This window comes from Sciurus vulgaris, assembly GCF_902686455.1.
Source record: "Sciurus vulgaris genome assembly, chromosome: 18".
NCBI classification, from domain to species: Eukaryota; Metazoa; Chordata; class Mammalia; order Rodentia; family Sciuridae; genus Sciurus; species Sciurus vulgaris.
Genome location: NC_136479.1, coordinates 35,353,033 through 35,367,226, shown reverse-complemented (window position 1 = coordinate 35,367,226; position 14,194 = coordinate 35,353,033). Strand labels below are relative to the sequence as shown.

The 14,194-nt window shown below is 54.1% G+C and overlaps 1 protein-coding gene and 2 long non-coding RNA genes across 3 annotated transcripts; 2 read left to right on the top strand and 1 right to left on the bottom strand.

Annotated features, from left to right (window-relative positions):
- Positions 1–448: 448 nt before the first annotated feature.
- LOC306649636 lies at positions 449–4,978 on the bottom strand. Its single transcript, XR_013760672.1, has 3 exons — positions 2,104–4,978; positions 1,461–1,742; positions 449–1,004 (listed from the first exon to the last, which is right to left on the bottom strand). It is a non-coding gene; the product is annotated as an uncharacterized lncRNA (long non-coding RNA).
- A 2,312-nt stretch (positions 4,979–7,290) lies between these two features.
- CLDN3 (claudin 3) lies at positions 7,291–8,653 on the top strand. The gene has a single exon (XM_079120070.1). It carries the CDS (start codon positions 7,629–7,631, stop codon positions 8,286–8,288), a length of 660 nt encoding a protein of 219 aa, XP_078976196.1. The 5' UTR covers positions 7,291–7,628; the 3' UTR covers positions 8,289–8,653.
- A 1,209-nt stretch (positions 8,654–9,862) lies between these two features.
- Positions 9,863–12,572, top strand: LOC306649547. Its single transcript, XR_013760650.1, has 3 exons — positions 9,863–10,179; positions 11,542–11,711; positions 12,374–12,572. It is a non-coding gene; the product is annotated as an uncharacterized lncRNA (long non-coding RNA).
- Positions 12,573–14,194: the final 1,622 nt, after the last annotated feature.

The following is a 14,194-nucleotide window of genomic DNA, read 5'->3' as shown; positions in this document are numbered from 1 at the left end:
GAGGGACCATCTTTTCAACAAAGCAATAATGGGAAAATTGTAGCTCCATTAGAGCCTTACCTAGTACCATGTATAAGAATTAATTCAAAATGGGTGGAAGGGGCTGGGGAGATAGCTCAGTCAGTAGAGTGCTTGCCTTGCAAGCACAAGGCCCTGGGTTCGATCCCCAAAGACATAAATAAACCAGGCCTGATGGTGCACACCTGCAATCTCAGTGACTCAGATGGGAGGCTGAGGCAGGAGGATCATAAGTTTGAGACCAGCCTCAGCAACTTAGTGAGGCCCTGAACAACTCAGAAAGCCCCTGTCTCAAAATAAAAAATAAAATGGGCTGGGGAGGTGGCTCAGAGGTGGAGGGCTCCTGGCCCCATTCCCTGTGCCCAGGCGTGACAGGGACAACAAGGAGGGGAAAAGCCGTCTAATTAGAACGGGAGCAAAGACATGAAGAGCTGTTTCAGTGAAGAAAATTCACAGAGGGCAAATGAGCACCTGCAATGATATTTAACATCTTTAGCCACTGAGAAAACACAGATTAAACACGGTGAGAGGCCACTTCACAGCTGTCAGGATGGCTGAAGAGAAAAATAGTGACAGCACTAACTGCTGGTGATAATGTGGACGAACCACAGGCTTCACACCAGTCACAAGGCCAAGTGGTCCAGGTCCTGGAAAACGTCTGGCAGCTTCCTAAAACGCGAAACACACAACCACTATGCAACCCAGAAATGACATTTGGCATTTATCCCCTTAAAAGGAAGACTGTTTTCACACAAAACCCTGTGCATGGATGTTTACAGCTGTTTTTACTTATCACAGCCTCAGGAGACTGCCAGATGTCCCTAGAACAAAATATGTTTAGCCAGGCCATGGAATACTACTCTGCCATGAAAAGGAATGAATTATTGATACAGGTAACAATCCAGATGACACTCCAGAGGATCATGCTGAATGAACAAAGCCAATCCCAAAAGGTACAGACAGATGATCCCATTCATGTTACATCCCTAAAATGACAGATGTACAGAATTGGAAAACAGATCCGTGGCCCCAGGGGCCAAGAGGGGCTGAGGTTAGGGGACAGTAGGTGTGGCAGTGTCAACATCCCAACTGTGATCTTGTACTATAATTTTGCAAAATGTTGCCATTCAGGAAACTGGGCAAAGGGCAGTAGGATCTGTGGGATTTTTTTTTTTTTTTTTTTTTTTTTTTTTTTTTTTCTTTCTCCTAGTGCTGGGATCAAACCCAGGGCTTCAAGCATGCAGGACAAGCACTGTATGGCTGGGCTACACCCCCAGCCCTAGCGTAAATAAAATAGTGTAATGAAAACAAAACAGTAGGTGGGCCCTACCAGCAGCCAGAGAGTATGCGCACCCCACTTACAATACTTCAATTTTTAAAAAACGTTTACACGTTCTGTTTAGATACACAGGACAGAATATATTTTGACACATTATACATACACGCAGTGTAACTTCTAATTAGATTCCCATTCTGGTGGCTGGACAGGATGTGGCGTTCCACTGGCAGCGAGTTCACATATGAACAAGGGAAAGTGACCTCCGATTGGTTCCACTGTCTCCTCTTCCCGTCCCTCCCTGCCCTTCAGTCCCCTGACCAATCCAGTGAACTCTTCCTCCTCCCTCCAGGCACACTTCAAGTTTGAGAACAACCTGATCCTCGTCAAACAAAACTCCTGCAGACTGAATTCCACCCGGAGCTGCAAGTCACACCCGGTCGGAGCCCTGGAAGCACAGGAGTGGAGAGAGAGACAGCCACGTTTGAAGTGCACACCGAGCGCCGTGCTCCTCCTCGCGCACCCAGCACCTCGCCCCCTCGGTCCCCGGCAGAGACCACCACAAAGGCCCTGTGCTGGGATGCCCGCATCCGGTCACGCACCCTGCAGTGCAGGCAGGGACAGGCGCACACACAGCCCTGTGTTGACACCCAGGTGCTGCGGCCAGTTAAGAGGGAGCCAGCTTGAGGGCAGTGTGCGTGGGCGGTGCGCCGAGCTCCTCACCCCGGGGCTCCACACCGGCTGTCCCCGCAGCCGGGGCACCTGGAGCCCCCGACAGACCCAAGCCCCTCCCACCCTGCACCTCTGACCTCCTGCAGCCCTGGAGACCCAGGATTCTGACGCTGGTGGAGACGGTGGACAGGCTGGGGCGGAAGAAAGGGGAGGCGACCGGAGTCTGCCGTCTGGGGAGCAGGCAGTGGAGCCCAGGGCCTGCCTGTTGAGGGGGGACCCCAGGAGGAAGGGAGGGCGGGCTGACCTCCTGGCTGACCTCTGGATGCTCCTCTCTCCGTTCCCTTTTCGAGCCCCCTCTCTCTAAGCGCATGCAGACCAGATGCTCTGGTCACCCCTTCTGCCAGCTCCTGCCCCAGGCTACAGGAAGCCCTCCTGAACCAGCCCAGCCCTGGAATGGCACTTGCCTGCAGTCACACAGGACCCGCCTCGGGGTCCATTCCTGAAGCAGCCATCACGCCTTGGGTCCCACTGCTGCTTTGGGACAGGAATGTTGGGGGGGACACTGGGGGCGGGGTGTCCATTGTGCCTGAAGATTCCGAGCCTCACCCCCTTCCAGCCCTGACAGCATCTTCCATTCCTAGACACCCTGACCCCACCAGCGATACACCCACACAGACAGACACACACCACCGCCCCCAGCACTACAGTGGCTTTTATTTCAGCAGCTTTATTGAGGTATACTTTACATACCATTGAGCTCACCAATTCAAATTGCACAACTCCGTGGGTTTTGTTATGTCTCAAGGACTTAGGCAACCACAGCACGATCCGTTGAGAAGATTTCCATTGCCCCAAAGAGAAAACTATACCCTCATCCGTCACTGCCCACTTCCTGACCCGTCCATACGGATTTCCCTCATCTCCATATTGTTTATAAATGGAATCATACAATAGGTGCTCTTTTGTGACTGGCTTCTTTCACTCACCACAATGCTTTTGGGGTCCATTCATATTGTAGTGTATGATATTCTTTTTTTGGTAACCACATCATATTCCATTGTATGGATATGCTACTTTTTTTTATCCAGAGTACATCTGTTTCTCCATTCAGCAACTGATGGACATTGAGATTGTTTCTACTTTGGGGCTATTATGCAAAACACTGCTATGCTATTTATGTACAAGTTTTTCTATGTGACTCTACGTCTCTATTGCTCCTGGGTAAATACCTGGAGTGAAATGGCTGGGTCATATGCAAACTCTACATCCAAACTTTTGAGAATCTGCCAGACTGTTTTCAAGAGCATCTGCACCATTTTACATTCCCACCCGCAGAGTCTGAGGGTTGCAATTTCTCCACATCTTTGTCAACACTTGATATTGTCAATGTTTTGACTACAGCCATCCTAACAGGTGGGAAGTGATATCTCTCTGAGGCTTTGGTTTGCGTGTCCCTATTGGCTAATGGTGTTTGACCAACTTTTTGTGTGTTTATTGGACACTTGTATGTCTTCTTGTCTATTCTGAATATCTGTCCAGATGCTTTGTCCTTTTCTTTCTTTTCTTTTTTTAATTGACACACAAAAATTGAACATACCGGTAGGGTACCACATGTACACCATACATGCATATATTTTGTAACATTCAAATCAAGGTAAGCCTATCCTCTTCCTCAAACACTTACCGCTTATGGTGAAAACATTCAAAAATCTTTTATTCCAGCATTTAAAAAATATATCCAATATATTATCATTATCTATAGTCACCCTCCTGTATCATTGAACACAAGAACTTAGTTCTCCCGTCTAATTATAATTCAGTAGCTGATGACCAACTTCCCCCCATCCTCCCCTATTCTCTGTAGCCTCTCTACTCTCAACTTCTATGAGATTGACATTTTTAGATTTCACATATAAGTAAAATCATGAGATATTTATATTTCTATGACTAGCTTATTCATTGAAAATAATGTCCACTGGTTCCACCCACACGGTCACAAATAACAGGAATTCATTCTTTTTTGTGACTGAATAATATTCCATTGTGTATGTACCACAGTTGCCTTTATCCAGTCATCAATTGATGGACACTTAGATTGTTTTCACTTTTTTTTTTTTTTTTTTTTTTTTTGGTACCAGGGATTGAACCAGGGCACTTAATCACCCAGCCACACCTCCAGCCGTTTTAAATTTTGAGACAGGGTCTCCCTAAGTGGCTTAGGGACTCGCTAAGTGCTGAGGCTGGCTTTGAACTAGAGATCCTCCTGCCTCAGCCTCCCGAGCAAGCGCTGGGATTACAGACCTGAACCACTGCACCCGGCAGATCGTTTCCATTTCTTGGCTACTGTGAACAGTGCTGCAACAAACACAAGAATGCCAATGTCCCTTCCACATCTGGGTTCACTTCCCCCAGATATAAGCCCAGCAGTGGCATTGCTGGTCCTAGGGCAGCTCTGGTTTCCATTTTTCTGAGGGGCCGCCATGCTCTTTTCCGTCATGAACGTACCAACATTCGCTCCCGCCAACAGTGCGCGAGGGTTCCCTCTCCCCACGACCTCATTGGCGCCTGTTATCTCTTGCCATTCCAATTGGAGCGAGGTCACCTCTGGTTGTAGTTTTGATTTCCTTTCCTTATTTTTCAATTGGGTTATTCGTGCTCCTATATTGAGCTGTAAGAACCCTGGTAGATATCGAGCTAAAAGTTGATTGGAGCTCTGTTTGTCCAGAACCAAAGTCTTATTTGCAGAGTCCCTGAAGTTTGGCCCCTGGGCATGGAGCGCTGGTGCCTCTTGCCTCATCTCTCAGCAGCCCTGCCCAGCAGGTCTGTCTCACCCCGGCTCAAAAACAAGGCACTTCTTCCTGCCCATCCCCCTACTGCTAGCAGCACAGAGTAACCCCCTCCTCACCCAGGAGGAAGCTGAGCTCGGGATGGGACAGGCCTGCTCAAGGTCCCCTGGCCCGTGAGACCGCAGCCAGGGCCCAGCTCGGATGGCTGTGACCCCACCCGCCCTCTGCCCATGCCATTTCCCTTGGACTCGTGCGCAGCCTGCGCTGGAAGTTTTGTTTTGCAGTAGCTCAGGTATTTCTATTGTCACCGCGATCCTGTGAGGTGAGTCACATGAACATCATTTTCCTCACTTTACAAGGGAGGAAACTGAGGGTAGGGGTGACATGATTCTCCCCAGCCAGGAAGTTAACAAGCCATGGCAGCTAGCCGGGCCCAACTGGCCTGGCCGTCCAGGGAGGAACGTGCTATGGCCAAAAGCAAGTGACCTCCACTCCCCACATGCTGCCTGGGGTGGAGGGAAGGGTCTACCATTTTTTTTTGGTCCAAGGCCACCCCCACTAAAAAGGACCTTGGCTACATGAGGGCCACTTCCACCGAGTGGAAGCTGGGTCCTCTGGCACGCCCAGCCCTGCCCAACAGGCCCAGCCCAAGACCTTTGCCCTTGCAAGAAGAAGGACCCTGGTTTCTATGGGCCTCCGGCCCTGTTTACCTTAATCTTCTATTGCCCCAGGCTGGGGCTCTTAGGAGCAGAGAGATGTGAAGCAACCCAGAAAACCCCTCTACTCAACTCAGTGGTCTTGCAGTTTGGTAGAGGAGTCCTTGGCTTCTGCCAGATTACACATCCCACCACCACCTGTCCAGGGAACACAGTAGTGGGAGGGCCACAGCAGGCCAGGATGCAGGAACAGAGAAAGTGAGATCTTCTCTCACTGAAGTCACTAGATCAACAATCAACTGAGGACAGTGCTGGGGCTGTGAAAGAAGGGGGCTGGGGGGCTGTGGCTCGGGGGCAGAGCGCTTGCCTAGCACGTGTGAGAGACTGGGTTCAATCCTCAGCACTGCACGAAAACAAAGAAATAAAATAAAGACATTGCGTCCATCTACAACTAAAAATTTTTTTAAAGTAAATAAATGACCCTGGCAAAAATTCTTGCCCCTCTTGAGACAGGCTGGGGAAGAGAAAAATAAATTAATAATAATAATAATAATAATATAGAGCGTGTCAGAAGGTGTTCAATCCTAAAGAGACCAACAGGCACCTGATGTGAGCCTTAATCCTAGCAACTCAGGAGGCTGAGGCAGGAGGATGCAAGTTCCACGCCAGCCTGGGCGGCTTAGTGAGATCCTGTCTCAATTAAAAAACAACAACAACAACAATAACAATAGAAAGGGCTAGGGGTGTAGTTCAATGATAGAGCACCCCTGGGTTCAATCCCCAGTACTGCGACGTCAATAAATTCTAAATTTTTCTTAAATTCAAGGAGACCCTAAGATAGGAACAGGGTCAGGCCATTGTGAGATAAGAAGCTGCAATTTAAATAGGGTGGTCAGGAAGATCTCATTGAACACAAAAACCTAAAGGGGAAAAAGAGTAAGCCGTGTGGAGGACTGCCTGAGGGTCCATGCAGAGGGACCCGCAAGGGTGGGGCCCTGAGGCAGGAGCCCTGCCACACACGAGCAAAAGCCAGGAGACCCAAGCTCTGCAGCGAGGGGAAGATGCGGGGGTGGCAGAACCAGCAGGACCTCCGAGGCCCAGTCTGAGAGGCTCCGAGCCTGCGGGGAGTGCCCAGGGCTGGGAGCAGGTTCTGTGCGGGTGCCCTGACTTCTCGGTTTTGCCTGCATCAAATCTCTTTCACCACCACTTCAATAAAGTTCACCGTGGAACTCGCTCGAGGCCCAAAGGAGGAAAGAGGACGCTCGGTAGGGGAGGGAGCTCGGTGGCGGAAGGTGGCCTCGAAGAGGGGAAAGGGATCCAGGCTCACCGCCAGCGGAGGCGCTGGACGGAGCGGGAGAACTGAGTTGGGCAGGGGTCTCGGTGATCCGGGTGTGTCAACAGGCAGTCCCCGGCTCCTGAGACCACCTCCGGGGCTGGGTAACCCCACCGGCCAGGACGAGGCGAGCAGGTGCAAGACTGGTGGGCTTCCCGGGCTGGAGGGACCCGGAGCAGGTGCGCAGCTCCAGCGACAGCCACCCATTCCAACCGGCAGCCTCGGCCACGCCCCCGCCAGGCCCTCCCAGGCGCAGCGTCCCTGAGAGTTGGCCGCGCCCCCATCCCACACCTCCCGCGCCAGAGGCGCGGAAAATGGCAGGGGTGGGTCGGGTGCGGGAAGTCAACCGTTTGTGATTTGCACCCCAAATCCTTGAACCACCCCTTCCCCCGCCTGCCCCAGAGAATTCGTTTCTGAGCTTGGGGACAAAGAGCGAGGAGCCGGGGTGAGGGAGAGCCCGCAGGTCCCGCCCTTGGCACCCCCCACACGGACGCACGCCGCTCCTGGCCGAGTCATCCCTCCCAGGGCACTCGGTGGAAGTGGGAGGGGGGCCACGTCACTGTCCCCGGGCCTGGGAGACCGCGGCTCCGCCTCCCCCCGCCCCCGCCGGAGCTCTAGGCACCAGGCTAAATGTAACCGGCCCCAGCCCAGGGCCAGCCCAGTCACCGCCGCCCGCCCACAAAGCCACAGGCAGGTGCAGGGGCAGCCGCGGCGCGAGCGCGCTGAGGAGCCGTTAGCGCGCGCCGTCGGTGAGTCGGTCAGTTCGTCCGTCGCTCCGGGCGTTGGTCTGTCAGCACGCCCCGGCTCCAGCCCAGGTCCAGCGGCACGGAGCCTCTTGTTTCCCAGCACCTGGAGCCGCCGGCAGAGCCGGCTTTGGCGCAGCAGCCATGTCCATGGGCCTGGAGATCACCGGCACCTCGCTGGCCGTGCTGGGCTGGCTGTGCACCATCGTGTGCTGCGCGCTGCCCATGTGGCGCGTGTCGGCTTTCATCGGCAGCAGCATCATCACGGCGCAGATCACCTGGGAGGGCCTGTGGATGAACTGCGTGGTGCAGAGCACCGGCCAGATGCAGTGCAAGATGTACGACTCCCTGCTGGCGCTGCCGCAGGACCTGCAGGCGGCCCGCGCGCTCATCGTCGTGTCCATCCTGCTGGCCGCATTCGGGCTCCTGGTGGCACTTGTGGGCGCCCAGTGCACCAACTGCGTGCAGGACGAAACGGCCAAGGCCAAGATCACCATAGTGGGTGGTGTGCTCTTCCTGCTGGCCGCCCTGCTCACCCTCATACCAGTGTCCTGGTCCGCCAACACCATCATCCGGGACTTCTACAACCCGGTGGTGCCGGAGTCGCAGAAGCGGGAGATGGGCGCCGGCCTGTACGTGGGCTGGGCGGCCGCTGCGCTGCAGCTGCTGGGCGGCGCTCTGCTGTGCTGCTCATGCCCGCCGCGCGAGAAGTACGCGCCCACCAAGGTTCTCTACTCCGCGCCGCGCTCCACCGGGCCGGGCACCGGCACCGGCACCGCCTACGACCGCAAGGACTACGTCTGAGGTGGCAAAAGCAGATTCCTCCGCCACCACCAGGAACTGGAGCTCCCACCAGTCCAGCGTGCAGTCTTGCATCGGAGATCAGCCCACCCCCAGATGCCAGGCAGCCCTCTTGACCAACTGGGAGAGGCCGGCCCGGTGCCCCCTCCTGCAGCTGCCACCCCTTTTCGGACCAGGGAGCCGGACTGCGGGACCCAAGGACCGGCCCGCATGGACAAGGAAACCTCACCTTTCTGGAGCGCCGGGCGGGGGTGGGCGCCGCTACTTGCCAGCCCCATTGGGCGCGACCCCGAAGCCCGCGTTGGGCAGGACCGGCAGCCACGAAACGGGCCACTTGATATTTTTCAATAAAAGTCATTCCTTTTGCAGTTGCTGGCGCCTCCTTGTCCTGAGCGCCGACGGTGTTCCACCTCCCTGCTGAGCGCCCCTCCTGGGTCGCCCTAAGCTGGACACCCGCTCTCCCGCTGGATGAAGCCTAGAACCGGACAGAGGTTCAGTAACGCGGAAGTGGGGGTGTAAATTCAGCTTGGTGGTCCCTTGCCGAATCACTGGGGATTTGGGCGCTGAACCTACCAGACACAGCCTGTGCGGCCAAAGCCCGATCCAGAGTGGGGTGCGCAGCGGGCTTGACTGGGGGAGGTGAGGGGAAGGTGGCAGGGACCCTCCTCTCCAGGATGTGCCTGTTGGTTGTGCTTGGAGCTGGATCCTCCCCAGTGCCGCTGTGTATAAGAGCACGTTTGATAATGTGATTTCATATTTGCAAAAATAAAACAAAAAGACCTATTGTTCGGATCCAACTCACCACCAAAAGGAAAGCTGAGCAAAATCTCACCTGGAGGAGAGAGGAGAGCGAGACCCCATCTTCTTGCTGGGACCCTCCAGAATGGGAAAGAGGGAGGACTCAGAATATACATCTCAAAGGGGCTAGAGGTTGCCAAGGTCAAGAAATACCTGTGTCTCTGAGGCAGTAAAGGGTTCAGGGCTCAAGCACAGGGCTAGAAAAGAAACACTCCTGTGCTCAGAAAAGGTGGAGAGGGATGGTAGGGAGAACTTCTAAGAGAGTGGCAGTCATTCCTGTGAGATAGTGGGGGAGACGTAACCCAGGGACAGGACAGGAATCACCCCAGGTACATGGTCTGCAAATGTCAGCGTGTTGTGTTTAATGTTAAAGAATTGGGGGGAACCAGGTATGGTGGCAAAAGTCTATAATCCCAGCAGCTTGGGAGGCTGAGGCAGGAGGATCTCGAGTTCAGGGCCAGCCTCAGCAACTTAGTGAGGCCCTAAGCAACTCAGTGAGACCCTGTCTCTAAATAAAATATTAAAAAGGGCTGGGGATGATGTGGCTCAATGGTTAAGCACCCCTGGGGTCAATCCTAGTACCAAAAGGGAAGGATTTGGGGGGAAAGAACATGGATGGGGTGGAGGGGGCAAAACCTGAGTGGAGCTGTTACGGAAGCAAGATTCCCAGGATTTGCGAGCCACTCAGATGTGCAGGGGGGTGGACAGAAAAGGGCCTAGGATAACCCCCAAAATTTTCCACCTTAGATCAGTGACTGGATGTTGGTGCCATTTACCGAAAAAGGAGTCCAGGTTTGTGGGGGAAGCCGATGGGTTTCGTTTGGGGTTTGGTGAACCTCCTGCAGGACATTCAGGTAGAGACACCCAGGAAGCAGGAAGCAGGAGGGCGTAGGCCCAGATCTGGTAAACTGGGAATGGTTAACGTTCGTACAGATGGCAACCGAAACCTGGGGAATGCGTGAGGTCAGTAGGGAAACCAAAAAGAGAAAGGAAAAGAGTGTTTCCAGGAGGCGGGTGTTGGCAGCCATGTCCGAGGCTACCGGAGTGGTCAAGCAGATGAGGCCTGAGGAATAGCCACGGGATTAAAAGCTCCAAGGTGGACATGGGTGGCCTTAGCAGAAGGCATTGAGGACAGAAGCAGCTGAGGGAAAAGGGGAGAAGCCATGAGAAGTCAAGGTGGAACATGTAGATGGTGCGTCCAAGAGGCCTGCTCAGTGGGACCTTCGGCAGGGCTGGCGACTTAAGGGGGAGCCAGGGTCGCACAGGTGTTTGGAGATTGGGGAGACTTGAAATGATTTGCAAATGATTGCACGTCAAACTTGTTTTAGCCACAGCAAAGCTAAAGCTAAGTGAAATCCTCCAGGCCCACAGATTTCTAAGGAGTACACTTAACTGCAGAAATAGTCTCATCTTAGTTAGGGACAGCGCCAACATGTTGTCACCTCCATGACCCAAGGAAGAGGAAATGGGTTACTATTAATAGCAAGTGACCCAAGCTTAGGATCACTCCCGATAAGATCCTAGGAAAGGCCTGGAAGACTGTCCCCAGCAGATTCCACTTAGGGAACCACTGTTCCCGAGAGGGCGGCGCACAGGAAGTGTGAAAGTGAACGGGAGGGTGATTGACAGAGATGGCTCCTGCAGAGGGCGGGGTAAGGGGTGCAGCTCAGTGCAGGGAGGGCTCTGTGAGGAGGGGCTTAGAGATGGGCGGGGCCCTGTGGGGAGGGGCTTGGAGATGGGAGGGGCTTGTGGGAGGGGTTCAGGGTGGGCGGGGCTTATGTAGGAGAGGTTTAGGGCTAGGAAGGCAAAAGGGAACTGAGGGGAGAGTTTTCTCTAGGCCTGTCTGGGATTTGGGACAGTGGACAGAGGGCCAAGGGGTTGCCCCTGCCTCCACCCCCAGCAAATCCCAGCCAAGGGAACCTGATTGCACCAAGCCAGAACTAAAGGACACTGGATGGTCTCTCTGTCCTGGTTACTCATTGACTATCAGCTTCAAGAGGGCAGCTGGGACACACCCCTGCTTGCCGCACTGAAGGCCAGGGCCAGCCTGTTGTGTAGCTCACTCAGTCCCCCCAGACCAGAGGGGATATGACAGAGCAAGGAGACAGATCCAGTCCTGTGTGGGGCGGGCAGGATCGGGGCCTCAGACTCTGCCCTGGCTGCCTGCCCCGTCTCCCCATGCCTAGGCACCCGGGACCTCCTTAGGAATGGGGGAGGGGAGTAGCACAGTACCTTGCTCCATCCTCCCCCTCCCCCACCCTCACACGCATCCTTGCCTGCCTTCGGGATTTGTCCTAACAAGGCTTTTTAAACGTCTCTGTAGTCTAGGGCCCAAGTACACATAGACCCCAAGCTGAGGACAGTCCCAGGTGAGGGGTCTCAGGAAGCCTTCGGAGAGAAAGACGTTTGGTATCTAGGAACACACCCTGGACTGGGAGTTAAGAGACCTCATTTCTAGGTCGGACTGGCCACTCCTTTCCTGTGTGGTCCTGGCCATGCCTGTCCCCTCCTGGGGCTCGGTTTCCCTGTCATTTCAACAAGGGAGCTGGATGGGATGCTCCATGAGGCTGCCATCTTTATTCTCTTCACCTCCCGCCGAGGAAAATTAGCCAGAACCAAACTAACCAGGTAAATGGGGCACTCCACTCCTCCAAATCCTCTTTCCTCATTTACAGAATGGGTATGATAGTAGCACTGAGTCCTGTTAAGGATTAGTGGATCGACCCCCGGGGCGACCATTAGCCCATCTCCCCCCGTCACACACATACTGCCCATTGTGGGTGTTCTGTTTGTCAGCCTTCCCCACCAGAAGGTCATCTCCATGGTCAAGGACCATGTCCTGAGCTTCTCTGACTGCAGCACTCAGCAGGTGGCCCAGGGAGGCTGATCAGAGAAGTTTCTGGAATGAAGGCAGGCGGGCCTGTTTGCGTGATGCTAGGCATACAATAGGAGCTTAATTAAAGTGTGCTCACATGGTTAATATTTTGGTGTACTCATCCAGGCAGGAGCTCGGGGACATGGGGGAGATGGCGGGGTTTGTGGGAAAGTCCCTGGGTTTCTTGAGTCCGAAGCCCTGGAAGCCCCTGCCAGGCTGCCCAGGACTCTGCCTCGCCCACTTCCCACTTGTGCCCCAGGCCATCCCAGTCTTGCCACACCTGTTTCAGCTCTTCTTCCTGCTCAGAACAAAAGCCAAGCGCTGGTCAAACAAACACAGCATTTACTGTGGCTCCCTCAAGGTCTGTGGCAGGCCTGGAAGGACAGGCAGTGCCTCGCTTCTCTCCTCCCGGCAGGTTCTAGCAAAGGTCACCCATGCCAAGAGGAGCCGCTGGACTAGCCAGCAAGAGCACCGGCCTCGGAGCTCATGGAGGGGCCTGGGCAGGCCGCCAGCCCTCTCCGGCGCTCATCTTCGAACCGGTGATGTTGCCTGGCTGTTCTTATGCGAGCTCTACGATGACAGTGTTACACAGGAAGACCACCGAGACTCCTGATGTGCCGGTCTTCAGGTCCTGCCGCCCGCTGCAGATGACCTGCCAACCTTCTCCTAATTTCTACGTGAATCCACCTCTCTTCACTCGTACTGCCACAGCTCCTGCCACAAGCCACCGCTGTTTCTGTAGCAGCCCCAGAGGGTCTCCCACCTCCAGGTTCCCTCTCCACACCCCCGGCCCAGTTCTGCCCCTTTCCAAGCCGTTCACCACAGAACAACCCCGAATGTGACCATGCCATTCCTTTACTTAAAATCCTTGGGGCCCTCTTACCTCCAGATGGCTCTTGGGACCTTCCCAGACTCTGGGGCACAACTTCAGAGCCCCTTCAGGGGCAGGGCCACACCCGTCTCTCCATACTGTCCCACCTCCTGCCCACACTAGCCGAGAAGGCCCACCCCACGGCCATCCTCTCTTTCCTCCAAAGTCCTGTGTCCACTGCCCTGGGTCTCAGCACAGACTCTTGATTCCAGTCTTACTTCATGTCACTTCATGTCTCGGTTGAGGGAAGGCTCCCTGATACCCCCGCATCCAGGACCACACCAAGCAGGGTCACACTGGCCCTTTATCACCTCTTAGCTTGCCTTCCTCCTGCACCTGCACTCTCCATCTGTGGGGGGCCCTGGACGTCCTGTTGGCCTTTGTATACCCCCTGGCCAACACGGAGCTGGGGCTCAGTAAAGAGAAGCCAGGGGCGGTGGCGCCAGCAACTCAGGAGGCTGAGAAGGAGGATCGCAAGTTTGAGTCCAGCCTGGGCAACTTAGTGAGACCCTGGGTCTAAATGAAAAATTTGAAAAGCTCAGTGGTACAGCACCCCTGGGTTCAATCCCTAGTACTGCAAAAAATTAATTAAAATATGATAATGATGATAATAATAATAATAGGGAAGCATTGCCACCCAGCCTAGAAAAGCACAGGAGAAACGGAGCCACAGGACCTGAACAGAGAGCTGGGGCGAGGGGAAAGGGTATTCCACAGCAGCAACATCTATACAGGGACACCACCTCTCCTGGAAAGGCACAGCATAGTTAGGGACCTAACTAGTAACTTCTTTAAACATTTTTTTAGTTGTCAATGAACCTTTACTTATTTATTTTTCTGTGGTGCTGAGAATCGAACCCAGTGCCTCACACATGCCAGGCAAGCGCTCTGCCCCTGAGCCCCAGCCCAGCCCCAGAACTAGCATTTTGATGATAATCCCTGACAACTGCTGGGTGCAAGGGTCGCATGAACTTTGACATCATCCCGTCTGACCCGCTAGATCCCAAGTTCACGATCCACTCCACGACCCTGCCTCTCGTCGACATCTGCCTGTTGATGCAATACCTATTAGTGCAACATTCCAAAGGACAGTTTGGCCACTTCCATAAAAAATAAAGCCCCTGAGGTCGGGGAGTATAGCTCAGTGGTAAAGCACTTGCCTGGCACAGCTGGAGGCCCTGGGATACATCCCCAGAACCACCAGAAATTTTTTTAATTTTAAAAATAAATCCTTAAATATTCTGAGACCCTGCCATTTCCCTTCTAGAGAGGGCTGTCCGGAAGACACCATGAGCAAGATGGTAGCTATTCATTCTGTGCAACCAGTAATGAGAGGACCAGGACCCCGGGCCAGGGGTAACTCCA

Bases quoted from the DNA above. Each gene is read 5' to 3' on its own strand.
- CLDN3 (XM_079120070.1), top strand. From the start codon at position 7,629: ATGTCCATGGGCCTGGAGATCACCGGCACCTCGCTGGCCGTGCTGGGC.